The sequence below is a fragment of the Rhineura floridana genome, chromosome 7 (genome assembly GCF_030035675.1).
Source record: "Rhineura floridana isolate rRhiFlo1 chromosome 7, rRhiFlo1.hap2, whole genome shotgun sequence".
NCBI classification, from domain to species: Eukaryota; Metazoa; Chordata; class Lepidosauria; order Squamata; family Rhineuridae; genus Rhineura; species Rhineura floridana.
Window position 1 is genome coordinate 100,963,109 of NC_084486.1, and position 27,561 is coordinate 100,990,669.

Genomic DNA, 27,561 nt, shown 5'->3' on the forward strand with positions numbered 1-27,561 from the left:
ATAGGGATGTCTGAGAATTCCAATGGAAACAGAAAAGGAAGGAGAAACTGATGCAGTTTGCATGTTATCTGTGGTCAGGAATGGAAATCAGTCAAGTGAGTACAATCAGTATTCATTCACATCATCGTCAGTCTTTTTAAGTCCACAAATGATATGTAATCAATTATATTTTTGTACATTGTTTTGATGTTTCCTTTACATTGAAATTAGGGATGTGCTAGAATTCCACCCAATTTGGATTTAGTCCCTAATTTTCCAATAATTTGCTTATTCTCTACTGTTGTGGTTCAGATTTTTATGTAGCCATTTTCTGTGACTATTTTTGAAAAAGGATTTTTTAAAAAACAAAACAAAACACCTGCCTCTAATATATCAATATTAAGAATAACAATTTTACCAATATTTCCTTTCAAAATATTGATATTAATATCAATTCTTTTGTGAGGGGGGAAAAATGGACCGTAAAAGCAGCAGCTAGTGGACAAACAAACTTGAATCAATGCTGGTCTTTTAGGTCAACAGAATGCTTTTGAACCGGCACTGTCCAAGGGATCCCATCCCTATTTGAAATTAATGTAAGTTATGTAAATAGTTAAATAAGAGCCAGTATAGTATAGTGGTTAAGATGTTGGACTACGACCTGGGAGACCAGGGTTCGAATCCCTACATACCCATGAAGCTCACTGGGTGACCTTGAGCCAGTCACTGCCTCTCAGCTTCAGAGGAAGGCAATGATAAACCCCCTCTGAATACTGCTTACCATGAAAACCCTATTCATAAGTTGGAATCGACTTGAAGGCAGTCCATTTTTCAAATAGTTAAATAGTGGACAGTGAGACAAATAATGTGGTATTTGGCAGAAACCAAACTGCAATGGAACGGAAACAGTGCTGATTGTGACAAATACAAGTTGAATGGAAACAGCTGTTTTCATACATCACCAGGAGTGGACTTTTTGTGTGTGAAAGGAATGTTTGCTCAGTTCAGTTCTGGTACTCAAAACAAATTCCTAGGTACAGGATTCTTTAACGATATGTTGTTTACACCTGTCTCTGGTTGGTAAACCAAAGGTGAAGACAGAAGTCTGCCCTCCCGTTTTGGATGGGAGTTGTAGTCTAAAACATCCAGATGGCACCAGGTTGGTGAAGTCGGCCATAGAGTTTTACCACAGAGCAGCAACACTGCCTTGACTGAGCTCACTGGAGATGTACTGGCTACCACTGTGATTAATAAAGTTAGCACAGTATGTCTTCTCCCACTTTGCAGTTGTTTGGGTGTTAGAATTTCATTCCGAGCCCACACCCAGATTGGTTATTCTTGGACAGCTCAACTTCCTGGCTGTGTGTGTTTTAAAATCTCATTGTGCAATGGCATGTTTCAGGTATTAATCATGCATGACTGTTCCCACATTTATTATAACTTACATAGCACATTACTTCAAAAGTGCTTTGTAGTCCTTCATCATGGTAACAACTGGGTAATAATATGACCTCATATGGCGTTTGCAAGATATCCATCCACACAATGTTTTTTTGCAGCATGAAAAGTTGAAACAGGAAGAAACGTTCCTTTTCTACTTGAAACAGTTTACGATATCAGTAAATATACTAAAAGAGCATCCACACAAAACCGTTGAGATTCTTGGGGGGGAGGTGTAGACAGATACAAACTTAATCCCCAACATTTAGAATTGAATTTGATTTTGTGTAACAAATGAACGGATTAATTCCCATAACACCAATCAAAATGAACAAATAAAGTGGTATAAGCAGGAAATTGGCATGGGTAAACCACCACACTACCACCCTGGTTTCTATTTCCTCACTAGCTCTGCACCTCGTAAATGAGATACCATTTAGACAAGATTAGGCTGGAGCATATGCAGCAGGTGTCTGTGCAAACTGTGGAATTTCCCAAATGCAATTATTTTAAAAATTATTCCTAGTTTTTGTTCCTGTATGCCCATCTTGTGATCAGTTCATCACTATTATGGTTGTAGAGTAGTACAGTATTCCAACTCCACCCTTAACAGATCAAAATTAGTTTTCTGGGGTTTATCAATACATTATACACAGCTGCAGATTCCCTGAAATGTAAAACAAGAGTGTAGGTACTACCATGCTGGATCAGATGCTGAGCTAGAATCCTGTTTACCACAAGTAGCTGTATGGATAGTTCAAGGAGTTCACAAGAAACACAGGGTCTGGAGTGGCATCCAGACTTTGAGACAGGACATCCCAGCCTCTACATAGTCACTGCTGCTTTTCTAAGGAGGCCAGATGCAAAAAAGGACAGGGCTCCTGCACCTTTAATAGCTGTGAATGACAAGTTCTACCTGCTGAAATTCCCAGTTTCTACAATATTATTAAAAGTGCAGGAGTCCTGTCCTCTTTTGCATCTGGTCACTCTTGCCTTGTGAGGCTATTCAGTAGTAGCCAAAGTATTCTGCATCTTATTTGTAGTATCCTGTTGTCAGTTATTCTCTGGCTTTGGGCCAGGCATGGCATCAAAACACAGCATTCACAAACACTTGGCAGGGCCCCAGTCCTGAAGTCAGGCCCACTGTCAGCCTCAGATCCTCTTTAAACAAAAAAATTGTCCAGTATTTTGATGCGTACCAGGGTCTGGGAGCAACTATCATTTCAATTTCCCATGATACCCTTAAATGACATTACAGAAAGTTAAGATAGCAGATGCTTCCACCTCACACACTTGGTATTCAGAGTGCTGCTGCTGCTGCTGCTGCTGCTGCTGCCTGCCATTGCCAAGTAAGCCCACCAATGGGACCCACCAAGGGCAACTTTGCCAAAGGTCACATGATACCCAAGGCTCGCACACATACCTCCTCCAACAGAAGCAGGAGCCGAGCTGTGTGCTCTGTGAGTGCAGGGTACAGAATTGCACAAAAGAAGGGTAAGGTATGATGCTGCTATTTTGACTGAACCACACTCGGCAGTCTCCAGCAATTCCGTGACTCTAAACCAGCCCAGCCAATGCACAGAGTTTGCATCCTAGGATGCTTCTGGACAGGTGTTTATTATGGATCAGTACTCTTCAACCATGCAGGTTTTTGCAGCATTCACACAACATTGTTTGTATCAAAGGGCCAGCCCATATTTCCCCCTCATTTAATCCATATTTACTCTTTTCAGGGATAATCTGATACATACAAAAAAAAACACCCTGTTGTCAACATCTCTTTGCAATATCTCAATGAACCATTCACAAATCATGTCTCCGTCCAGAAGCTAGAAACTGAGATAAAGAAAATGATCCTTGATCAAACAACAAAGAGAAAAAAAAATCAAGGTCTGAACAAACTTAATAAGATATAAAAATAAGTAGTGGTGTAAACATATACCTGGTATAAGACAGAATAGGCCAATTTGCCCAAAATAAAATGCATAAGCACTTTCAATAAAGGGGTATGCTGTGGATGGTTACTTTAAAAACAAAATCTGCACATACCAACCAATATTAAAAGAAATTGTAAAGATGTGCAGTTGCAAAGAGATGGCAGTAACATACAGAAAATATACAACAAATGGTCAATTGATGTACAAAATAAGCCAAGTATAAATGAAATGCACAACAAAAGTCAAGAAGTATGACAAAGGTGCCAGGCGCGTTTCGACTTAATGAAAATCTTCATCAGTGGCTTCTCTTTGGGTAGGTTCAATCTGTGCAATTCAAATCAATAAAAATTACTAGCTAATATACGGCATATATATGCATCCATATATATGCCGTATATTAGCTTGTAATTTTTATTTTTTTATTATTGGGCTTACATTATGATGCCTTATAAAAGGACTGCCTTATAACATTCATATATGTCATCTGCAGCAGCAGCATAATTGATTTGAATTGCACAAATTGAACCTACCCAAAGAGAAGCCACTGATGAAGATTTTCATTAAGTCGAAACGCGCCTGGCACCTTTGTCATACTTCTTGACTTTTGTTGTGCATTTCATTTATACTTGGCTTATTTTGTACATCAATTGACCATTTGTTGTATATTTTCTGTATGTTACTGCCATCTCTTTGCAACTGCACATCTTTACAATTTCTTTTGATATTGGTTAGTATGTGCAGATTTTGTTTTTAAAGTAACCATCCACACCATACCCCTTTATTAAAAGTGCTTATGCATTTTATTTTGGGCAAATTGGCCTATTCTCTCTTATACCAGGTATATGTTTACACTTCACCACCTATTTTTATATCGTATTACGTTTGTTCAGACCTTGGTTTTTGTTTTTTTCTCTCCATCCAGACGCTCCCAGCACTAAAATGAAGAGGTAGCAATAGAAAAGTGCTATACTTTTCCCACTAGGGGGCAAACTTGGCACATGTTGTTTTAAGGAGGAATGAATGATCTGGCTGGAACAAAGTTTCTTTACAACAGAGTATCTGTAGAGATGTAAAATTTCCAGAAATTTTGAAGCCATGGGGAAATTTTTTTTCTAGTTTTGTTCAGGAAAAAACAAATTTTTGGAAAAATTGAAAAAATGCAATATTAGCACTTTTTACAGATTGAAAATCACTTTGTTACTTCAGGAACATAGAATGTAATTATGTGCAAGTTGGTTTGGCATAAAATTATCACATTGGGTATATTAAAAGTACATTTTATTCAAACAATTATTACAAATTGAATTTACTTTTTAAATTTTTTACTTTTTGTGTGTGTAACTAATAGATCTACAAGATCCTGAACTGTAAGGAACACCTGAACCGTAAGGAACCTCTTTCGTTTTGCCAGTTGATGAGGAGCAGGCAAAAAATAATTTAAAAAAAACAGAAGAAACCATCAACGTTAATAACAAAGAAAAGTATTTATGTCTCTGCTAGTCCTCCACAGTGTCAAGCAGACATAAAGCATCCATTCCCATAAAAAGAACTAAGGGGAAAAAGGGGAGGAGGCAAGATTCAATGAAACATTTTATTAATCATGCTAAAATAAAACATTCCATAATCTATTTTCCCGTCATTTCTTTCAATTTTCCCAATTTTTCAGAAAAGCAAAACAAAAAAGGCTTCAAAAAAAGGGGGAAAAACATTTTCCCCCAATTTTCCCCAGGTTTTTTCCCCAGGCCTTCACATCTAAGTATCTGCTTTAGGAAAGTGTGGTTTTGTACACTCATATACCAACTTCTCTGCTGAGATTATTTCCCACAGTGATGACAGACTGCTGTTCTGTTAAGGACTTCATCCAAATGATCAAGGGGACTGAGCATATTAAATTGAATAGGAGCTACCTCCCCTACAAGGAAAGGCTTCAGTGTTTGAGACTTTATAGCACAGGAAAAGGCTAGTAAGGAGTGGGTGGTGACATGATTGAGATTTATAAAAGCGTGCATGGTGCAGACAAAGTGGATAGAGAGAGGTTGTCTCCCTCTCTTATTAATACTAGGACCCAGAGTCATCCAGTGAAATGGAATGGAGGGAGATTCAGGACAGACAAAGAAGTACTTCTTCACACTTTGGTCTTGCTTGCATGCCACTTTAAATATGCTTAAACTAAACTATGGTTTAAATCTGAATGTGCAGTGTACTGGTGAACACTGCTGAAATCACAGGTGCTTCTTTCTTCCTTTGCTCCTGCTGCTGCCTCCTTGCCGGGGAACTAAACATAAACTCAGGTGTCGTGTCTTCCAAACCCAGGCTCATGCTTGGTTTCCCTCGAGCAAATCATGAGTAGTAGCCAAGAATAAACCTTGGTTACTGCTCATGGTTTGTTTAGAAACAAACCATGAGCCTGGGCTCAGATGTAACAGTAGCAGTCCATCCTTGAGTTCATACATTCAGTAAGAACAAATAGGGTGATATTCAACTAAATCCTTGTGCTAACAGAACCACTACTACCAGATTTTCCCCCTCTCTCCATTCATGCCCACGCCATCCCCAAATCTGCTTTGGAGGGTTGGGGTGAAACCCAGAACTGATTTAGGGGGCATGCAGGGGGAGGAGAAGGGGGGAACATTACGTTATGTTGCACAAGGAAAAATGCTCGCACTGATGGAACATTCAACTTAGAGCTCTGTTGGATACAACTCATAGTTCTTCGATTCATATGTTAATAGTTCTTCTGCTATACTGTATATATATTGGAAAGTTGTTTGCTCTGTATTTGGACACTTCTTAAGACACTGTATCCAATTTTTGCATGGTTCCCGAGATCAAGGAACAGGTTTTTGTCTATGTTTGGATACAGTTGGATGCCATTTTGAATCAGATGGCGGACTAAACCTTTCAAAACTGCACTGATTTTAACCACTGATTTCAAAACTGCACTGATTTGGGGGTTTGTTAGAATTTCTAAGCAATGCCAAGTACAAGGCTGCTAGTATGTTCATATATGGGTATGCAATGGTCTCTGAAAGGATTTTAACCTTAAAGGCAGCCTAGAAATATTTAAAATAAAAATAAATTTAATAAATATAAATAAATTCTCGTTAGCAAGCAGTATTCATGACACCTGGTAAAAGGATAAAAAGCTTTTCCCCCCATTGACTGGTAACAAACTTGGGTCCAAGTTACAACCTTTAAGCAAGCAAGTCTAAGAATTTGGTATTCTTAAACTGCCACACTGGCAAAAGCATTGACCTAGTTTGCACTCTTGAAAAATGGAATAACAGGGAAGGCATTATTGCAGGGATGTGTAAGGAAACATCATCATTAACCACCCCAAGCCCTAGGAAGCAAAAGAGATATAGCTTGTGAGCAAAGTACACACTTTATGTGCAGAGAAAGTCCCAGGTTTTATTCCTGGCATATTCCACTGATAGGACCACCAGTAAAGTGGCCATCCATTCCACTTTACAGAGGACAGTCCTCTATTTGAAAGAGTCCTCTCTTTGAAAGGCTGTCCAGTCCAGGTTTGGTTTAAAGATAAAGAACCACAATGAAAGGAGGGGGGGCTTTGAAGTTGCCCATTAGCGGTCACCACCAAGACAGCAGAGTGAGCAGGCAGACACAAACCACCTGGTCACAGTCTCCCCCACTATGGCGAGGTATATTGCATAGTAATAATTTCTAAATATGCATCTATCCATACAAATTAGCACAGGCAATACTTATGCAGGTTTGTGTGTGTGTGTGTGTGTGTGTGTGAGAGAGAGAGAGAGAGAGATGCATTCCCTCTCTTGGGTGGGGGAGATGTGGAAGTGGCCACCGACCCCAGACAGAAGTGGTGGCAGAGGAGGCCCCAGACATCCACCACCATAAGAGAGAAGACTGGGCCGACTGGAAAGTTGCCCCAGCTTAGCAGCATGCTCTTTCCTATGTACATAAAAACAAATAAAAGAAGGTAGGGCTGGCAAACATTGATTTATCATCAACAGTATGCTCTCATTTTCTTATCCAAACACATACGGCTTAGAAAGCACCCTTTTTATTTTATTTTGTGTCTCATTATTCAGCCTCTTCTGCCAAAACCTCTCTGTCTCAAAGAACGAGTCTTCCTTGTTTTCCCTCAAATCTCTTCCATGCAGCAAAAGACCCTTTTCTCTTTGTGTAAACACACTGCTGCCCCGCAGATACGCCTACATGGATTGTGTGCCTGGCTCTATTTAAAATCCTGATTTACGGGTGTATTTACTGCTCCAAAAGATTTGATGCATTCAGACAGAACAAGCCTTGTGCTGTGCAGATGCAGGCCTACCACCTGCCTCCTGCGCAGCAGCCAACCAGCCTGCCTCTGTGATTTAACCCTCTGCTGCCTGGCACCGAAGCCTAGCAGTTTGAAGCAGCAGAGGTTGAGGAGCTCACGCTGGAATGACAATGAAACTGTAGAAAGAGACTCACTGCAAACTTGATTCATCTGACAAGGCGGAATAAATGACACTATTCTATATCCAAGTAGCACATTTGGGTATTATAAATGCATAGCACAGAGTTGTACTATAGTATAAGGCTGTTGGTATTTGTTCTTGTGCCTCTGTTCTGTGTGACAACGGACACAAACACACTGAAGTTAGATCTCTGGTGCTAAGTTTTATTATTGTGTTTTTTCTGGGTTTGTATATTTTTTTAAAAAAACCTTTGATATACGTAACATAAGTATTTTCATTTTCTCTCTTTTTCTCATATTCTGTGTATGCATACATGTCTGATTATAACACCCTACCCTTTTAATATAATTTTAATATATTTATATAATTGCACTGGTACAATTTTGCTCAAACAATTTTTTTTTAGAATTCAATTTCTTTTCTAACAAATCTAGGCTAAACAGAACATCTCACTACAGACTTTATTCCATGGATCATGACAATCAGCAATATTGGATTATAGGCCAGCTCTGGAAATGTAGTGCAGATCAAAAGATCTGCTTGAATCTATCTTTCTTGTCTGGCAATATGAGGAACCATTTGAATAAACCTGAACTTACAAGCAGCTGTACTGGCACGGCAACTCATAGGATCAGGCAGCCAGTCCTTAGTCCCACTGCAAGGACACAACTACCTGTACTCTTATGCCAATACTGGTATAGCCACTGACGGTATTTCAATAGCATTCCCTAGTCTCCTTCCCTGCATGACACCCTAGCCCAATGCAAGGGTCCTATTTGTGACGGGAAGAAGTCTTTGCAGGGTTTGGAATAGTAATAAGCATGTAAGGCTATTCTCTGGCATACTGCAGCACTTGTAAGAATATAAGAAGAGCCTGGTGGGTCAGGCCAAAGGTCCATCCATCAGGATTGGAATAAAACCTCAAACATTTAAAATAAACAAACAAACAAACATATTTTTAAAATTTAAATCAGATTTCAAAATTTTCCTAAAACAATTAGTAAAAAAACAGCCTAGGTCAAAGATATCATCATGAATACTAATTATATAATTTCTCATTATATTCTATGAATATGGTAACAGCAGTTTGGACATGGGAAATAACCTGATCGGTCCTATTCTGCAAGTGGTGTACATTAAGTACACACACTCTCTCTCGCTTTTGCTCTCTCAGCCTTGCCTCTAAGTGCAAAGACAGAGTAGGTCAATGAATAGAGAATTTGGGGATATGGAGTACATCTGAACAATGAGGAGACCACTGAAGTGCTCATCCAGCTCTTAAAGCAGTAGCCTCTTCTGCAGAATTTTTTCTTTCTTTGTTGGACTAATTCATTCCAAACTGAGAAATAAGTTGGGAACTGGAAAAGCAGGAAAGCTTGTATTTCTATTCCAGACAGTGAACAAGGAAGACAAAGGTGAAGTAGAAGACTGAGTTAACTGTACCACCCAACAGAATAACAGAAATCATAGAATCGTAGGGTTGGAAGGGGCCTAAAAGGCCGTCAAGTCCAACCCCTGCTCAATGCAGGAATCCAAATTAAAGTATACCTGACAGGTGGCTGCCTCTTGCATGCCTCCAATATTGGAGGTAGGGGTATAGCTGTGGGGGGTCTCAGGGGGTCTTAGACCCTTTTTTTGGAGCAGGATCCCAACAGGGTCCCTATGTCTCCAGCATACTACGAGCCAATTAGCATGAAAAAGGAGTGTGTTAGCCACTGAGAAGGGTCTTCTAACATTCTTCCTTGTCCTTTCCTGCTGATTGGAGCCAACCAGAGTGAGAGGAGGAGAGTCAAACACTGAGAAGAGTCGTCCTAGGGCTAACACTCTCCTCTTTCATGTTTATTGGTTCCTAGGCATTAACAAGGATCTCATTCTCAACCTCACAGCAAAATAAGGAGGGAGGGAGCATGGCTGTGACTAACATGAAGGGACCCTGCACTTCTGAATTTGTCACTACACTATTGTATTGGAGAGCCCACCACCTCCCTAGGTAGTTGGTTCCATTGTCTTACCACTCCAACAGGAAGTTTTTCTTGATGTTCAGCTGAAATCTGGCTTCCTGTATCTTCCTGTGTGGCAACCTAGCGTGCTATCATATCTCCCCTCAGTCGTCTCTTCTCAAGGCTAATCATGCCCAGTTCTTCCAGTCTCTGCTCTCCTTTCCAGTTCTTTCAGTCTCTCCTTTAGGTTTCTCATGTCGACTTGGTTGAAATTGCCTAAATTTTATTTTCTAAAGAACTTTATCTAAAAACTGAAATAGTTAACCGTTCAACAATCCATGTACATGTTTTGTTAATGTTGTTGTTAGTTGAAGAAGAAAACTAACCAAAAGAATAAATACTAGTACAATTTAAAGACCTATTTGGTGGTGATGATTCTGGCACATCATGACAAAAGTATAATGATTAGAATGACAGAATGATAGAATAGTAGAATGGAAAAGTGCATATAAGGCCATAAAGTCCAACCCCTTGCTCAATGCAGGAATCCAACTGTTCCTACTGAAATATGTATGATCTCATTACGGGCCTTTAAGCCAGTTCCAAAAGATCCCTTTGCTTAAAATTACTTTCTCATTAAAAACAAAAAAAATATTGTCCTGCAATAAGCTTTAAATTCATAGACTCATAGAATAATAGGGTTGGAATGGGCCTATAAGGCCCTCCCTGCTCAATGCAGGAATCAGACAAAGCATACCCAACAGGTGGCTGTCCATTGGCCTCTTGAATGCCTCCAATATTGGAGAGCCCACCACCTCCTTAGGTAATTGGTTCCATTGCTGTACCGCTCTAACAGTAAGGACGTTTTTCCTGATGTTCAGCTGAAATCTGGCTTCCTGTAATTTGAGCCCTTTATTCCATGTCCTGCACTCTGGGATTATTGAAAAGAGATCCCAGCCCTCTTCTGTATGACAAGCTTTCAAGTATTTGAAGAGTACTATTATGTCTCGCCTCAGTCTTCTCTTCTCAAGGCTAAACATGCCCAGTTTTCCCCACAGTCTACCAGGGAGGGTACCTGATCAAAAAATAAGATTAGTCTGGCAGGATTTGTCCTTGACAAATCCATGTTGGCTTCTAATAATCACTGCACTGATTTCAAGGTGCATACAGACTGACCACTTTATAATCTGCTCCAGAATCTCAGACACTTTTGTCAGGCTGACTGGTTTGTAGTTCCCCGGTTCCTCCTTTTTGCCCTTTTTGAAGATATGGACAACATTAGCCCTCCTCCAGTCATCTGAACATCTTAATAGAACAATTGGAGCTGGTTCATCTCCTAAATGACTTCACAAGTTCATTTATCTTTAATACTAAAATGAACAAATTATCATCCCATTTGATGAAAATTAATCAAAAACACTTCAGAATAATTGTTTAGTGTACACCTACCTTCTAACGAGCCCTACATCTCTAAATATCCATTAAGATTATATTAAACAATAATATACTTCTACTCAAAAATGATGATTAAATAGAATCTTCCTCACTAGCTATTTAAACTGTGATTTAAATCATTAAAATTGAATCGTTTAGAGTAGCGATTTAAATCAAATCAACCCTGCCATATAGTCCAGCTTTCTGTTCTTACAGCGGCCAACCAGATGCCCATGGGAAGCCAGCAAGCAACAGCACTCTCCCCACCTGTGATACCCAGCAACTGGTATTCAGAGGCATACTACCTCCAACAGTGGAGGTAGTATATAGCCATTGTGGCTAGTAGTCACTGACAGCCTTATCCTTCATGAATTTGCCTAATCCTCTTTTAAAGCCATCCAAGTTAGTGACCATCACTCACTATATCTTGTGGGAGCAAATTCCACAGTTTAACTTTGTGCTGTGTGAAGAAGTACTTTCTGTTGTCTGTCCTGAAACTTCCAACATTCAGCTTCATTGGATGTCCCTGAGTTCTACTATTATGAGGGAGAGATAAAAAACTTTTCTGTATCCACTTTCTCCATCCCATGCATAATGTTGTACACCTCTTCAGAGCTTGGAAAAGTTACTTTTTTGAACTACAACGCCCATCAGCCCAATCCAGTGGCCATGCTGGCTGGGGCTGATGGGAGTTGTAGTTCAAAAAAGTAACTTTTCCAAGCTCTGCTCTTAGTTGCCTTTTCAGGTGGGCCTCAGTGCTACAGCCTGGCCAGTACCTCCTCATTTGCCTGCTCTGCCCCCTATCCATACCATAGCCTTTTGGGTGGATTGATGCCAGCACCAGCAACTCGTTACATACTGAGTAAAGGTGGTAAGGAGACAGATAAGTTCAGAAAGGGAGGAAGGAAGGAAGGTTTCCCTCTTCTGGGGGGAAAGAGCCAGAGGGAGTGTTGAATGAAATTTTAAAGTGAGATAAAGGTTAATATAACAATAACAACAAATAAAACTGGGAATAGAAAGGAAAGGGATAATAGGGGAGAGCTGTCACATATGGAAGAAGCAAGTGTAATAGGACCAGAGAGAAGGGATGAAATTATTTATTTATTTATTTATTAAATTCATATCCCACTCTTCATCCTAGAAGGAGCCCAGGGCGGCAAACTAAAACACTAAAAGCACTCTAAAATATCTTCAAAACAAACATATTAAAACATATTAAAACAAAACATCTTTAAAAAACTTAAAAAATACCTTTATAAGCAATTAAAAAACATGTGAAGGAAGAAGGTCATGGGGGGGCAGTACCCAACGTGTGTAAAAGGTAGGGATAGAATCCTCTCCTGTTTTACATTTTGTTTTTAAGTGTGGTCCTCTTGTTAATGGTGATTCCTTTTTCCTCCAATATCTTTTCCTTTTTCCGATCTCCTCTGATTTTTCTTTGCTCTGCAGAGAATTATTGATATTATAATCACTATTTATTAACAAGTGTCCACTGGTATAATCTTTATTCTGAACCCTGTAATTATTGACTGTTTACATTCCATTTCAAGTGCATTGCAGAGCAGATTAAGGCAGACAATCAAGTCAGTGTCTCCCCCCCCCGTTTACAATCAACACTTCATTCCCCCCTCCTGCTTTCTGTCTGTCAGTTACAATCAACACTTCATTGACATCAGTGAAAGGGAATACACATTTGAAGAGCTGTCATAGAAAATAGACTGATAAAAGTATCACTCACACTATGGATGATTTCAAAGTGAATTAAAAAAAAGAATCAGAAAAGAAGAAGAATGGATCGGAAACCAGGCGTGGAGAGTTGCTACTTCAAAATTCTCTCTGCAAAGATCGAGAACAGCAGAAATAATAATGAATTCGATGGCAAATCTGATTATTGCAGAAACGGAGCCGATTGCTACTGAAATGAGAACTGGAGAAGAAATTACCGGAGATGGGTTAAAATACTTTGAGAGGCATGTGGGGATAGGAAGGGAAAAATATAAAAAGGATCAGCAAACTCCGCCTAAAACAAGGAGGCTGAGTCATAATATCTCCACATGAAGCAGGGCCGACACTAGGATAAATTAGCAATTTGGGTGAGTGCCTTTGGCGCCTGCCCCCCCCCCCCGGTCAGTTTTGCAGGGTTACCCAGAGGGTTTATGGGGCCTGATGCCAGTGTGATCTTGGGGTCCTGCTGCTACCACCACAACAAGGAACCATACATGTGTATACAAAGCTGGGGGCCACATATGAGAATTATTGTTAAGCACAGACTAGATGTGGGAATTCTCGCCTGCAGCTCCTCCTTGGCCTGGGATCAAGCAGAATGACAGATGTCCTTCATTGTTTCTTATATGGGGATAAGGTAATAGGGATCTGGGTGTGCTTGTCCTCAGTGCCTCCTCCAAATTCCAAACCCCTTCTGGCAGAGCTTCTTTCTGCTTCCTGGGGTTCAGTTGCACAGGTCTTCTGGTTCTGGCCTGCTGCTAGCCTTCTCCACTACTCAGGAAGGAGGGCCTCACACCACTTCTTACATTTTTCCCTGTGGTGACTGCCACAGAAAATTACTCTCCAACAGCACCTTGCCTGGAAATCTTAGGTGATGTTCACTCTCTCACTCCCTGAACCTTTTGCCCAGCCTGGAGTTCTTTCTGTAACAAGAACTGTTCTGCCACAGAATCCCTCCTTAAAGCTTCCCTGTTCTTTCTCTCCTTACAACTGGGCTATTTGACTTGGGACAACCATATGCCTGCCTGACCAATCTTTTCTCTTTTGCTGCCCAGACATAAAGATTTTACCTTACCATGATTGGTTTAGACTTCCTTAGAGTTGGGCTGCAGGCCTTGCTAATAAGCAGGCCCCTTCCAGCCTCCCAAGGTTCAAATTAGCATCTATTCTGTTTCACACACAACTATGTAAAACTAGAGATTGCTGCACCTGCTTGCTTTGCCCGCCAACCCCACCTACACTCCACCCTATAGTACCCCCAAGACCTCCCCTCGCTCCCTCTGCCAGGCACCCCATAGCCATCTCTCCATCCCCTCTGCCATGTGCTCCCTAGGATTCCCCCCATTCCCTCTGCCAGGTGCCCCTAGCTGTTCCCCCCACTCCCTCACCAAGCCCACACCAAGCCCACCCAACACGGGTTGCCAGAGCTCCCTCACATGCACGCAAGTCGCCAAACCTCTCCCCCTGCTCCTCCAAGGGTCTCCAAACCTTATTCTTCCAAGGGTCTCCAAATCTCCCTCCGTCCCCTCACGGGTCTCCCAACCTCCTCCCTCCCCCTCCAAGTGTCTCCAATCCTCTTCCTCCATGGGTCTCCCCCTGCCCCCCCAGGTCTCCAAACTCTCCCACTCCCTCCATGGGTATCTAAACCTCCCCCCCACTCCTCACTTACCTTATGGCTTTGCTGCTGCTGCTCACTTACTAACTCGCCTGCCTGCTAGGCCCCAGCTTGGGCCGGTTGGCCCCGTCCACTAAGCCCCTTGCTACCTCTAGTCATTGTTACCCCTCCTCCTCACCACCACTGCCCCCCTTGCATCCCCCCATTGCAGCCTCTCCTTGCCCTCCTTGCCTGTGTCACGCTACCTGTGAACGCTTCAGCGCAAGCATGTGCCTGTGCAGAAGCAGTCACGGGTAGCATGACGCTTACAAAAATATAATATAGTAAGATAAGATATTTACTTCATCATGGCTAGGGAAAGGTCCCATTATGTCACAATTGCAAGTTGTCACAACTGCAGGGCTCGGTGTCATCTTACAGTCTAACAAATCATTTCCTCTTTTTATGAAAACTTTAAAGAAAATACCAAGAATTCTGCTGAGCAATGTGGCAGGATCAGGGCAGGGGCCAATGGCACACACAGGAACTGAGGTAGGGAGGCCCCTTGATTTGTGGGGGCCTGGGGCAAATTGCTGCAGTTGCCCTCCCTCCTCTGGGCAACTATGCAGGTTTGTAGTGTTACCAAGTTGTATAGCTTGTGCAGGATTGCAAAACATTATAGTGTAAAAGGTGCTGCTACTCCCAGGCTTTTCCTTAGCAATGTCTATGAAGAAGGCTCAGAGCGAACTACCTCTTATTTGCTGTTCTGCTTTCAGCATGCTCCTGCTCCAGTTGAGCAATAGGATGGAAGAATTCCACAAGATACTCCTATCAGGGCCTAGTTGGCTGGAGTCTTCTCACTTATCTTGGTGGCCTCTGATGAAACATCATCATCGTCATTATTTTGAAAAAAATGGTATGCTACAGACCTGAATCCTGTGCAACTAAATGTAAAAGATGTCAGAACATAGGAAGCTGCCTTGTACTGAGTCATTGGTCCATCTCTCTCAGTCTTGTCTATGCTGACTGGCAGCCGCTCTCCAGTGTTTCAGGATGGAGACATTCCCAGCCCGATCTAGAGATGCCCTGGATTGAACCTGGGACCTTCTGCATACGAAGCAGATGCTCTACCACTGAGCTACAGCCCTTAACCTAAAGTTCATAGCCAGCAAAAGCAGGCCTTTTAGTTGCCTGACATGGAAGCTATTGTAGGGTCTTAGGTCAGAGTGTATAACCTGATTTGCTCTCATATCAATACAAGGAAGATCTCCTTGGCCAATGAGGCAGCTCTCTCTGCACTGCTCCCTCACTTTTTATTTTTCCTATAGTTGGATGGTGAGGTACACAGGCTAACATCCCTTGGGCCTCCATTTCAAGAGCCTCTGCAGACTTGAGTCCTGGCATGTAGTCGCTGAAAATACAAGTAAAGGGAAAATGGAATTAAAAAATAAAACCCTAATAGACTCTTGGCAAATTCATGGATTCTGGATGTTGCTCAGTACGTTCATATGGGCTGTATCATCTAGAATCATGTCAGAATGCAAACATGGTCAACCTGTATCAACATAGTGTTACCAGGAACTGTCTCTGCTACCCTTACTCTGCCCAGGAAATGCATAAAGGGTTAATTTTTGTGCCTCACTTTGTGGGCTTGCTGTCCATTTTCCTGCTGGTTATTAGATTCTTCACGGCTATTAGGCTTGTTTGAATAAGTTCTTTGTGCAATAGAGTTTTCCCACGTCATTTCTCTTGCTGGGCAGTCGCGTGTCCTAAGTCAGAGAGGAGCCATAGCCATGAATTCGTAAAGGAACTCTCTCTTCTTTTTTCCAGAGCCAGACATCTGCCTTGGAGGAAATTCACTAACATCTGCCATACTTCCCCCCCCCTTCCTATTTTTAAGACTTCTTTTCTTTTCCGCTTAAAAAAGGGTTCAGGAAAAGATGTTTAAAGTTGTTTTCTTTTTAAATAGTGTGAAATGTAGACAAATACTGCAGAAGAGGCGGGGGCTAAGAAAGCAGAAAGAGTGGCCCATTGCTTTGGGAAAACCCAGAAAGAAAAGTATGGCTTTGTCTGTTTGGGAAATTTACCTTTTCACTGAAATCTGGCACTGAGCAATGTAAAAAAATAAGAAAGCACATCACAGAATACTTCCCTGAATAATGCACTGACACATTTGCATTTGTGTGCATATTTTCCATTTAGCCAACAACCACAGATGTCATACGTTGCTCAAATGAGAAGTTATTCTGCAGTCTTCCAAGTTTCTACAGTATCCATGAATGAAAACTGAAAAATGAATTGTATCCAGATAAAGCCAGTCAATGCTGTTCTTGACACTATATGAATGACCCATTGCACAAAAGACCACACAGGAGAACATAGACCATATCTATGAAAGCTCCTGCATATATCATAGATGCAAATTATCATATTGGATTATAAAAATTAAAAAGATACAGGCTTCTAGAAGCTCACCTAACATGGGGGCAGAGCAATACTAACCTGTCCCCCTCCAGTCCTCCATGCTGGAGGGCCGTAAGAAGTGGCTGAGGCATTCCCCTGCCCAGCTCTGCTTGTGGGAGGCCTCGACTGTGCCCATTGCAAATGAGGTGGTATCCCTGCTGGCAGTAGCCAGTGTAAACTCTGAAAATGGGGCAAGGAAAGGATGAAACGTGGCTAGCCAAGAATCTGATGGATCCTAACTCAGGCAAGCTACCACTGATGTAGGCCTCTCTTTTGCACCAGCCTGGAGGTGCCACAGTGAAAATTGGCAGTTTTACTCCCCTCCCCCTTCCACCCTAGCTGGTGTGAGTGGCAAGGCTTTGAATGCAGTGGTGCCTCTGGTGCTCCATTCAGCTCTGCCATTCCCAGCTGGGAGTTAGGATTGCTCCCTTATTGGCCAAGCGCCAAAAAAAGACATTTATTATTCGTCCATTCATTTAATAGAAATATTTATATACTACTTTTTGGCCCTCATAAGAGCCCCAAGGCAGTTCACAACAATAAAAATGAAGAAAAAGAAAAGCATTGTTTATTTATTTACTTCTTTATACATAAAAATGTAAGCACCTACTCTGTCACGCTGTGCTGTAGTTTGCTTCACCACAGATAGGTGGCACTGTGAACTGCAGCATGACTGTCACACTGGGCTCAAGGGGGGGGGCAAGACTGAGCAGACAGTGGGAGAGTGGGCAGGCAGCAGCAGCCTGGCTGACCCATGGACCCGCTTCATGGGAAGCCTCAGAGTCACTACCTTGAGGTCTCCCTTTGCTCCAGGTCATGGGGACAGGAGACTGGGGAACAACCTAGGCACACTGCGCAGTGGTGGTGGAAGTGAGTGCCAGCCATGGTAGCCTGGTAAGCAGCCTAGGTGGTACTGCAGCTTAGACATGGTGCACAGCAGCATTTGTTGAAGGGCTGGTGGTTCAGGGCAGCGCCAGGGGCAGCAACACAGGAACAGGCAGGGAGTATGAACTGGCACACACCAACACCCATAGGCACTGGGGGGTATTGTGAGTGGGGTGCCTGGGGAGGTGGTTGGGAGTGGCTGGGGTTGCAGGGGATGATTTGGGAGTGCTAGTGTGATGTTGGGGTTGGCACACAAAGCATGCAAAATGTCTTAATCACTTTATATCCAAAAATGTTCAAAGGGATGTAATAGTAATTTAGACAAGAATCAAAAGTAATTTAGACAAGAATCAATAAAAGCAGTACAAAATTACATATTTAAAACCCACAAATTGACAAGAAAACATGGCACTTCTGGGAACGGTTGTCCAGATAAAAAGGTTTTCAACAGGTGCCGAAAGACCAATATGGTTATAGCCTGTCTCATAACCACACAGGTAACTGAGCTTGGACATTTTGGTTCACAAAGTCTTTGAATTTGCCAAATGGCTGCTCGTGGTTTGAAGAATGTTGTAGACTGGCTAATTGGTTTGTGGGATTTGATTTTTTTAAAATAATTTTAAAGTTAATTTTAGAATTATTATTATTAAAATTTTAATAATGATTGTTAGCCACCATAAGACAACAAATATATACAGTACTAAGAAAAGGCAAAATCTTGGCCAAAGGCTTTGTTCAGGAGAGTAGAATAACCATGTCCGTGTCAAAAGTGTGTGCTCTCCTGAAGGCATACCTATCCTCTCTTTACATGAGATGGCATACCTTCACACTGACCTACATGGTAAGATACACCCAAGATGATTTCACAGTGAAGTCAAGGAGATATGCAAATCAGTGAGCATGTTCTCCAGAGAGGAAACTTCTGGGAGGATTGTCTCAAGCTATAATCCTTTGTCATTCCATGTATATGACCCCAAGCCCAGCAAATGCCGCAGGATTGGTGGGAATTTCCTAGCTATTGTATCCAAGAGTTCTTGGCCTTTGCCCTGCCTCTGCCCTTTGTCAGCCTTGGATGTGAAAAGGGGGAAGGGAGATAAGAAATTAGGTTAGGTTAGAGCAGAAGTGGAGAATTCCTGAGAGACAGTCTTGGGAACTGCCACAAAAGATTATCTACACAGAAACCTCTGGTGCTGCTGAGACACTCCTGTACCACTTTTAGTTAAAGGTGAAATAACTGCTCTGTTTCCATATGGCAATCAATATTGCACTGTAACCATTGTGCATTTCCATGCCACATGGCAATGTTTAGACTAGGTGGCACATGAGAAGTGGGTGATGGTTTTTTATGTCATATGTGCTGTTCTTGGGCACCCCTTTCCTCCCTCTATGGCTGACACATGCACACCTGTGCAGACGGGTTACCTGTCCAGAGCATGTTGTGTGTGATGTCACTGAATTATTGTTATCATTATTATTTATTAGCTTTCTTAGCCGTTTGCTACCTGAAGGTCTTCCAGCGACTTACGTTGTTAAAAACAGAAACAAATATATCATACTATAAGAACAGAAAAATAAAACAACAACAACACCCCCATACAGCCACAGGAAGCTTTGGCAGCATACTAATAACAGACATCTGAAGTCTCTTCCAGAGATACATTGTCTATTTTACTTATGTGTGCAGGTGTCACAGGGGAAGGGCTGTAGTGGAAGGGAAAAGTCCATTGCTTAGTGGTAGGGCATCTGCTTTGCATGAAGGTCCCAGATTCCAGGGCTGGTGCCAGACATCTCTGGGCCCTTGGGAACCAGCCTGCCTTGGGCGCATGGTGCCTGCCCACACACTCGGCCTACCTTTCCAGTCGCCTCACATGAATGTTGTGCATGTTGCATGCATGCCTACCAGCAACCAAGATGGTGGCAGGGGCTTCCCTAAGGGGCTGATGCCTCCACCGCCATCTTAGTTGACAGCAGGCATGCACGCACAGCATTCACAGCAACAAGAGAGGTAGGTGGAGTGTGCATGTGGGCTTACTGAAGCCCACACGGTCTGTATGGGTGAGTGCCTGGGAGCTCCCTCTCTGCAATCTGCAACAGGATCGGGAATCGATGCTGCCACAGATCGTGGAATGGGAGCTCTATCCTTCTACCCTAAGGAGGGACCCTTCAGGGGCCCTCAGCCAGGGCCCAACCTGGCCACCCTCTGGTACTGGCCCTGCGAGATCCAATCTCTGGCACCTCAAGGTAGGACAAGACTCTCAGTCTAGCTAAAACCCTGAAGAGCCACTGCCAATTGGTGAGTAGACAGTACTGACCTAGATGGACTTCCTGCTTCCTGCCTGTGCAGTTTTGTGTGGTTTGCTACCTTTAACAAACAACATGGATCCTATGGAGAATCAGTCAACTGTTGTTGTCCTTGAATCACTCTTGCAAACTCTGCACTCGTATGCTGATCTTGGAATAAGGAAATATCAGAGGTGCGGGTCAACAAAAATCCATACAGTAATAAAGAACTATCTGAAGAGGCACCTTTTCCACCATTCATTGATCCAGAGGAGCACTGCTGAGAATATCTTGCATCTGATGACTTCAAAAATACTTTGCACAGATAATTTCTGGGAAAGTTTGGTTCTGATAATTTGGGATGAATCCAAGTACCCACTTTAGTGGAGGTATGCTTTGCTTCTATAAAGGAGAACACTTTAGTCTTGACTATGGAATGCCCTCTCTAAAGAGGCATGCCTGGTGCCAGCATTACACGTTTTTGGTACCAGTTGAAGGCCTTCCTCTTTCTCCAGGCATTTAGATTGTAGATTATTTTTTTGAATTGCGTTATTCTGTTTTTAGCATTTGGGGTTTTTATTTTGTCTTCTTGTATTTCATTATGTTTATTTTTAAGTAGTATTTATATGTTCTGAATTTTAGTCACACTTGCACAGCACCTTGGAATCATTTTATGAAGGGCAGTTTATTGTAAGTGGATAAAAAAATAAAGTGATGAAAAGTAGGTTCACAATGACAAGGGACACTCTGCTGGAGATTCTGAATCGGCTTCACCTTTCTTATCATCTGAGAGCCAATACCAGTTGAGAAGCAAGTTGCTACCACTATTTAGAAGCTGGCAGCTCTGATACTCTGCTATGCAATAGCCAACCAACTTGTAAAATGGCAGGAAGTATAACAGATCTGTCTGGCACTGGGGCATGTTTGTCTGCAGCAACCTGTGTGCCTTGGAGATGCACATTTTAACTAGTGGCTAAGTTGAGCAGCTGGTGGTACCTCGCTGCCAGAGCTGAGGTTACTGAGAAGATGTTGTAACTGCCATAAAAGCATGTGTTACCTCAAGCCATCATGCTCATGATACTAAAGGAGATGCTTTCATTCATTAGTGTACATCTCATGTGAGCTGGCCACCTTCCCTTTATGTGAAAAAATATGTTTCTCTGTCAGCTGATATAGCAGAAATATTAATACTGCTTGAGCAATCTACTGCAGAATCTCATATGAATGAAATAAAAATATGAGAAATATTCAGCAGTAAAAATATACCATTCTTGAACCTAGTTGGGTACAGCAGTTACTAAAACAAAGACTTTCATAAATAGCTATAAATGTTATAAATGTTACTCATCTTCTTGCACATACTCTCACCTCATTACAGTTGGACTAACAGAAACTTGTGGGGGGGATTTAGATCAGAAGTCAGTACAGGAAGAAGAGTTAAGCACCCTTTCCAAGCACTACTGTTCTGATCTAATTCTCCCACATAGCTGCTTTTCAACGTTTAAGAATACCCAGGAAGATCTGATCATAGTTCTTCTGGCCCTCGCAGGGCTTTCTATGACATCTTCATCAACATCATTTACTCCACCTGTCTACCTTGGGAGCTCAAGAGGGCTAACAATAATATGGAGTACAATTTTTTGGGAGAGGATACATGTGCATTGAAAAATGAAATGGACTGCCTTCAAGTCAATCCCGACTTATGGCTACCCTATGAATACAGTTTTCATGGCAAGGGGTATTCAGAGGGGGTTTACCATTGCCTCCCTCTGAGGCTAGTCCCCCCAGCTGGCTAGGGCCTGTTCAGCTTGCCACAGCTGCACAAGCCAGCCCCTTCCTTGTCCGCAACTGCCAGCTGGGGGGCAACAGGGCTCCTTGGAACTATGCAGCTTGCCCACGGCTGCACAGATGGCAGGGCAAGAAACCCCTCAGCTACTCACTGTGGGGTGATCTTTAGTTGGCCCTTGACACCCAGGAGACACGAGCGGGAATTTGAACTGACAGACTCTGGACTCCCAGCCAGGCTCTCCTCCCCACTGAGCTATACCAGCTTCACATGTGTGCATTAGAAAAGCAAAAAAAGGAAAGAAAGACACAGTTAAAACACACTCACACACACACACTCTCTCACTCTCTCTCACACACACACAGTTTAAAAGCAGCACCGGTGAAAAGACACAGTTAAAACACACTCACTCACTCACACACACACACTCTCTCACTCTCTCACACACACACACAGTTTAAAAGCAGCACCGGTGAAAAGAAAAAAAAGCAGCAAAATTCAATTCACCTTTATAGGTTAATGGCCTGTCTGAGCAAGACTTGCCAATGAAAAATCAGCAAAGAGAGAGCTATACAGGTCTCCTTGAGAGTTCCATAACCTAGGTGCAACACCGTTTTAGATTGTTCTGTAGCAGTAATAACGTTGGTAGATTTCATATGATTTGTTCTTATCAATGCAAACTCAGAAGCTTGCACACAATTATGACAAACAGTAGAAGGTACAGATAAAATGAAATTGGCGAAGCTACCTGTCTCCAGAAAAAAGCTAAAATTAAGTTTTCCCAAGGGTTAAAAATCTACCAGTTATACCAGTTATAAGCGAAATGGGTATGTGACCCTGGAAGGATTGCAGTCTAAAGTTCTTATTTAGAGGACTAGCATTTGGTTGGACATTTCTTAACGCAGAGCTTCTTTTGATGGGAGTATCAAGTGTATGACATAAAGATTTTACAGTGGGACCTATACATAAAAATAACAAAGACCGCTAAACCCAATAGCCCAGGTGTATCTCAACTGGTTCTAGCCTATTGTCACCCCCCTTAGCCCACCTCACATGGGAATCTGTGCCAATTGAGCAGGGAGCCATGCAACCTCCACTGAGTGCTCTCATTTTCTGTCTCCTTCATAACAAAAGATTTCTGCAAGCATAGCTTTGTAGAAGCTGGACATCTGTCGCTCTTTAGGAGCTGTGTGTGTGCCTGTGTGTGCATGCCTGCGATTTGCCCATTGAAAAGTAGTGACCTGTCAGCCTTGATTGATGGCCGCAAGCCTCTGGTCTCAACTCCTCCTGTGGGAAAAGAGGGCCAGCCAAGCAATGTCCTCATTCACATGCTAATACCAGGCTATAAATGCAAGCAGAACACAGCACTCATGTAAGAGAAGCCCCAGAAGGCAAAGGGAGCCAGCTGCCAAAGGGCTTCCTCCCTTTTTCTGCCCTAAGCCTTGGGGCAGGCGAGGTGGATTACAATGACTGCCACAACGCTGGCCAGCTGCATGCAGAAGCTTTCCAACACCAAAGAAGAAAGGAAGGTATGTCATATTCTATAAATGGCTCAGGATACAAGTGCTAAGCATTTGCTACCTGCATACAGTCTGAGAGTTTAAGCACACAATATGGTTTGTATCCAACTAATATACTCAGCATAGACCCACTGAAATTAATCGCTCTAAGTTAGCCCATGTCCATTAATTTCAATGGGTCTACTCTGAACAGAGCTAACATTGGATACAACCTTATGTGTCTGTTGCTTTTATGTTTGGGTGACTGCTAACTGTTACTCACCTACAGACAGTGTATAGATGTAAGCTTATAGCTACCTAGAAGTGTCACAAACAGTGTGCAAGCCCTGATTGTTTATCTGCAAACACGTGTTATATAGACTTGCATATTTCAGTCTGTATCATCACATGTGGCCCAGTGGAAAATTATGTCTACTTCATATCAACTATATTTACAGCTCTTGATTTTGCTTTATATGCTTAATTTTAATCACAAATGGTCTACTATTTTTAAAGTAGATAATTTGTGATTAAAATTAAGCATATTCTATTGTAGCAATTAAGTCAGTGGCACTGGATGGAACTGATGGTCTTCCTGTCCTGATTTCCATCCCAAACATTAACAACAATACAGCTGCAAACAGTGTCTTTGATTGTCAAAAAGATTGCCTGAATGGGTGCACTGGGGAATGCAATCTTATTAATAAAACAGGACATCACAATATATAAGATGATGGGAAAGCACATCACATAAAACCTTTGTGGAGAGTTATGTAGATATGTATACCGAACTCATACTCTGGGCAGAACTACAATAGCACCTTACTATTTCTTCCTTGGCCACTGGGTTGTTAGGATATGCAAATACTGCAATCTTATGAACACGTACCAGGGAGTAACCACTGAGTAGAATAGGACTTACTTCTGAGTAAACATGAGCAGGATGCATTGTCAGCTTTCCTTGTGGTATGGGTGTGTGTTAAGGAGAGTGCTATACAACTGAAATGTTTAAATACTGGTCACAGAACGTAGAAACATAGCATTTTGCCACACAGTGAATTATTGTTGCTGAGTCTACTTTTGAGAACAGAAACCTGTACCATTTCTCAGTGAAGCCCTAAGTGCATTTAAATTGACAAGACCAAGAACCAAAAGCATGATCCAAACCTTTATATAGAAAAGGTCCTTTATCTTTCTTCCTTTAATCACTGCAGTTAAGAAAACCTTTGATTGAAAGAAAACGAAGGGAGAGGATTAACAATTGCTTGGACCAGCTGAAAGAAACAGTTGTTGGGGCCTTTCAGCTTGACGTAAGTGTTGATTTTTAATGTGCCTCTGCACCATCTCCCCCTTTGCTTTATTTTTTCAGCACCTTTCAAAAATTATTATTTGTTACTAACCCACTTTGTTGTTGCACTTTTAAATAGCAATCTAAACTTGAAAAAGCAGATATCCTTGAAATGACGGTAAAGCATCTCCAGAATATCCAAAATAGCAAAGTTGTGGGTAAGTGAATTTCTGCATCTGTATGCTGGAGACTACCCATTCATTATGTAGGGAATGTTTATTCAAAGTTCTATACCTCCTGCACTGTTTTGAACATCATTCCTATCATATTGGAGAAAAAAACAAAAAACAGAAGAGTGCACTCATTCAACTGGATGTTACTGATAAAACTTTGTAAATTGTATAAAACAATGTTACAGAAAGGTTAAAGCAAGGATTGTTGGACTCCATGCTAAAAAAGGAAATAGTAAGGCCGCAATCCTGTACATATTTACCTGTAAGTCCTCTTAAACTCTATGGTGCTCACTTCTGAGGAGATATGTATAGCACTGAAAGGACTTCCGACACTCAGCTTAGTACATTTCTTGAAGGCTGGCCACACCACTCAGGATATTCCTACAACTCTGACTGAAGATGCTGTTTTGCAAGCATTCATACTGCAATATTTATATTGCAAATCACATCTGCCAGTGCCTCCAATGCCTCCACAAGTCCATACTATAATGGCGCATGGCAAGAGTTGGTGTAAGCCTCTGAAACAATGTGTGTGCTTTCACAAAGCCCTAACCTTCTCAATATCCTATTTCTAGTTTATCGAAGATAAAAACTGTGCCAACATAACATAATAGAGTGTAACAGGTGTAGTAAGGGCTTGCATAGAGTTTCCCTGGGCTGCACATGTTTCAGAGGTGGTCCCTATAAGGTGAAACTGTGCCTGAAGGTAATTAGCTCATATTTTAAACAGCTTAGCTAAATAGATAATGCATTGCCCAAGTATTAGATGCAGCGGGTCATGTTATCAAAGGAAGGCATAGATGACAACTTAGGCTGCAAGCCTAACCCCACTTACCTGAGAGTAAGTCCCATTGAATGCAGCAGGATTTAGTTCTGAATAGACATGGTTAGGATTTCACTGTTAGATTGTTTTTTTTAACATTATACATTGCTGTAAGCAAGGAGGATACTGTGAACCCTAAAGGGCATATAGACTATTATCTAAAAGGGGTTCACTATATTAAAAAAAACCTTTAAATAAAAATGAGTGACAAAGCAATGCATATTAAAATGTGTAATTCTTATTGGCCAAATAGACACTGATGTGCTAAGTGCATAAAATCAATGTACTAAAGTACTATTCTGAAACAGATAATTGGGCTAGCCAGTTGTCAAATACAAGAGAATGTGTATTATACGAAAAAAGCAAAGTGAATTTGCGTTACAATGGATCCTTTATGTCACATAGCTGGTTACCTACCTTCTTCTGTTATCTGTATCTTGTGTGGCATTTTTGTGGTATGCTTGATACCTATAGGTACAGATGAGGAAACAAGACTGAGAGACCCTTTTACAGGTAGCTACAGTGATGAAGGAGGTGCTTCCCTGTGAAACAATCCCACCCAGCTGTGGGACTTGTGTGGATGATTCAACCAGACTGACAGGTCTGTTCATACAAGTCTTTCCGACCACATTGGTACCAACCAACCAGAAGGGAAGGTGTTGATTGCATGATTCCATATTTGCATCACTGACCATCAGCATGCAGCAATATGGGATTGTTCCTTGGGGAAGTGACTCCCATGTACTGCATCTATATGTGAAGGGTGACAAAACCAATAAATTAATCCATGGTTGAGCAGGGATTTAAAAGCACATGTCCTTTGTCCCCCACCCCAATACTATGTTCTGTTTCACTTTTCCTGAAGTGCTAATGCCGTATAAGATACTAGAAGTTCTTTTAATGCTCTACACTCATACTGTTTTCTAACTCTTCCTTTCCAGCCAAGATTGTAAATACATCTGATAACAGCCATCACTATTACATACCTATGAACAGAAACCTAAGCTTACATGCATAGCTTCAGAATAATGCCAACAAGTTTGGGAAAAATCCAACCATATAACTAGATTTAGGGCTGATTTGGGGAGTGTCTCCCACATTATGAACATGTTGATGCAGTTATAAACTAAAGAATTTTAATGGTGTGCATTTAATAACTCTTGTTCTCATTCAGCAGATTCTAAAATGGGCCTGGAAGCTCAGCAGAGATACAGCACTGGATATATTCAGTGTATGCATGAAGTCCACAATCTCCTCCTGACCTGTGAATGGATGGACAAGACCCTTGGAGCACGGTTACTGAACCATCTGCTGAAATCCTTGCCCAGATCTAGTGAGGAAACTTGCAAGGCAGACTTAAGTTCTACCACCCCTGGGAATAGCAAGGAGAATATAACAGGATCCAACCAATCTCAGGATCAGTTCCACCCTGCTGAAGACAAACAGGGGTTGAAAAAGCCATTTCAGCCACAAACACCCTCATGTGGTAGTTGGCTTGAGTTGTCACCTCCCAGTCAGATCCTGCAATCTCATTTTGCACATAATGGCATTAGCATGGGGTCATTAGACATGTGGAGACCGTGGTAAAAAAATTGTCTTGGAAAAACCTTATTTCTAATCTTAGACCTTCTTTTATATGTATCTTATAGATATGCCTCTTTAAAACACTTTTTGGAGCAAATCTGCTCCTGTAGGTGTACTAAAGACCAGGGTACTTCAAGCCGAAGTAAACCTCTATGTAGCCTGCATTGTAGAAGGCTGCTATTATATTGTATTTATTTAATGCATCTAAATTATTTTATAGAATCTTCTC

At 41.7% G+C, this 27,561-nt stretch overlaps 1 protein-coding gene across 4 annotated transcripts; it reads left to right on the forward strand.

The window, feature by feature from the left end:
- Positions 1-27,561, forward strand: HES6 (hes family bHLH transcription factor 6). 4 transcript variants are annotated; one of them, XM_061634432.1, is made up of 5 exons: positions 1-95; positions 24,619-24,714; positions 24,832-24,910; positions 26,223-26,261; positions 26,926-27,561. In XM_061634432.1, exons 1-5 carry the CDS (start codon positions 51-53, stop codon positions 27,333-27,335), a joined length of 669 nt encoding a protein of 222 aa, XP_061490416.1. In that variant the 5' UTR covers positions 1-50; the 3' UTR covers positions 27,336-27,561. The 4 variants fall into 4 exon arrangements, with proteins under 4 accessions (XP_061490416.1, XP_061490415.1, XP_061490417.1 ...); XM_061634431.1 differs by lacking the exon at positions 1-95 and adding an exon at positions 23,297-23,434; XM_061634433.1 differs by lacking the exons at positions 1-95; positions 26,223-26,261 and adding an exon at positions 23,297-23,434 and having other exon boundaries at positions 26,923-27,561.

What these genes read in the sequence shown, in the direction of transcription:
- HES6 (XM_061634431.1), top strand. Translation starts at nt 23,372, where the DNA reads ATGACTGCCACAACGCTGGCCAGCTGCATGCAGAAGCTTTCCAACACC. An exon ending in ACACCAAAGAAGAAAGGAAG is followed by an intron (nt 23,435 to 24,618) that starts GTATGTCATATT and finishes TAATCACTGCAG; the next exon opens with TTAAGAAAACCTTTGATTGA. An exon ending in TTGGGGCCTTTCAGCTTGAC is followed by an intron (nt 24,715 to 24,831) that starts GTAAGTGTTGAT and finishes ACTTTTAAATAG; the next exon opens with CAATCTAAACTTGAAAAAGC.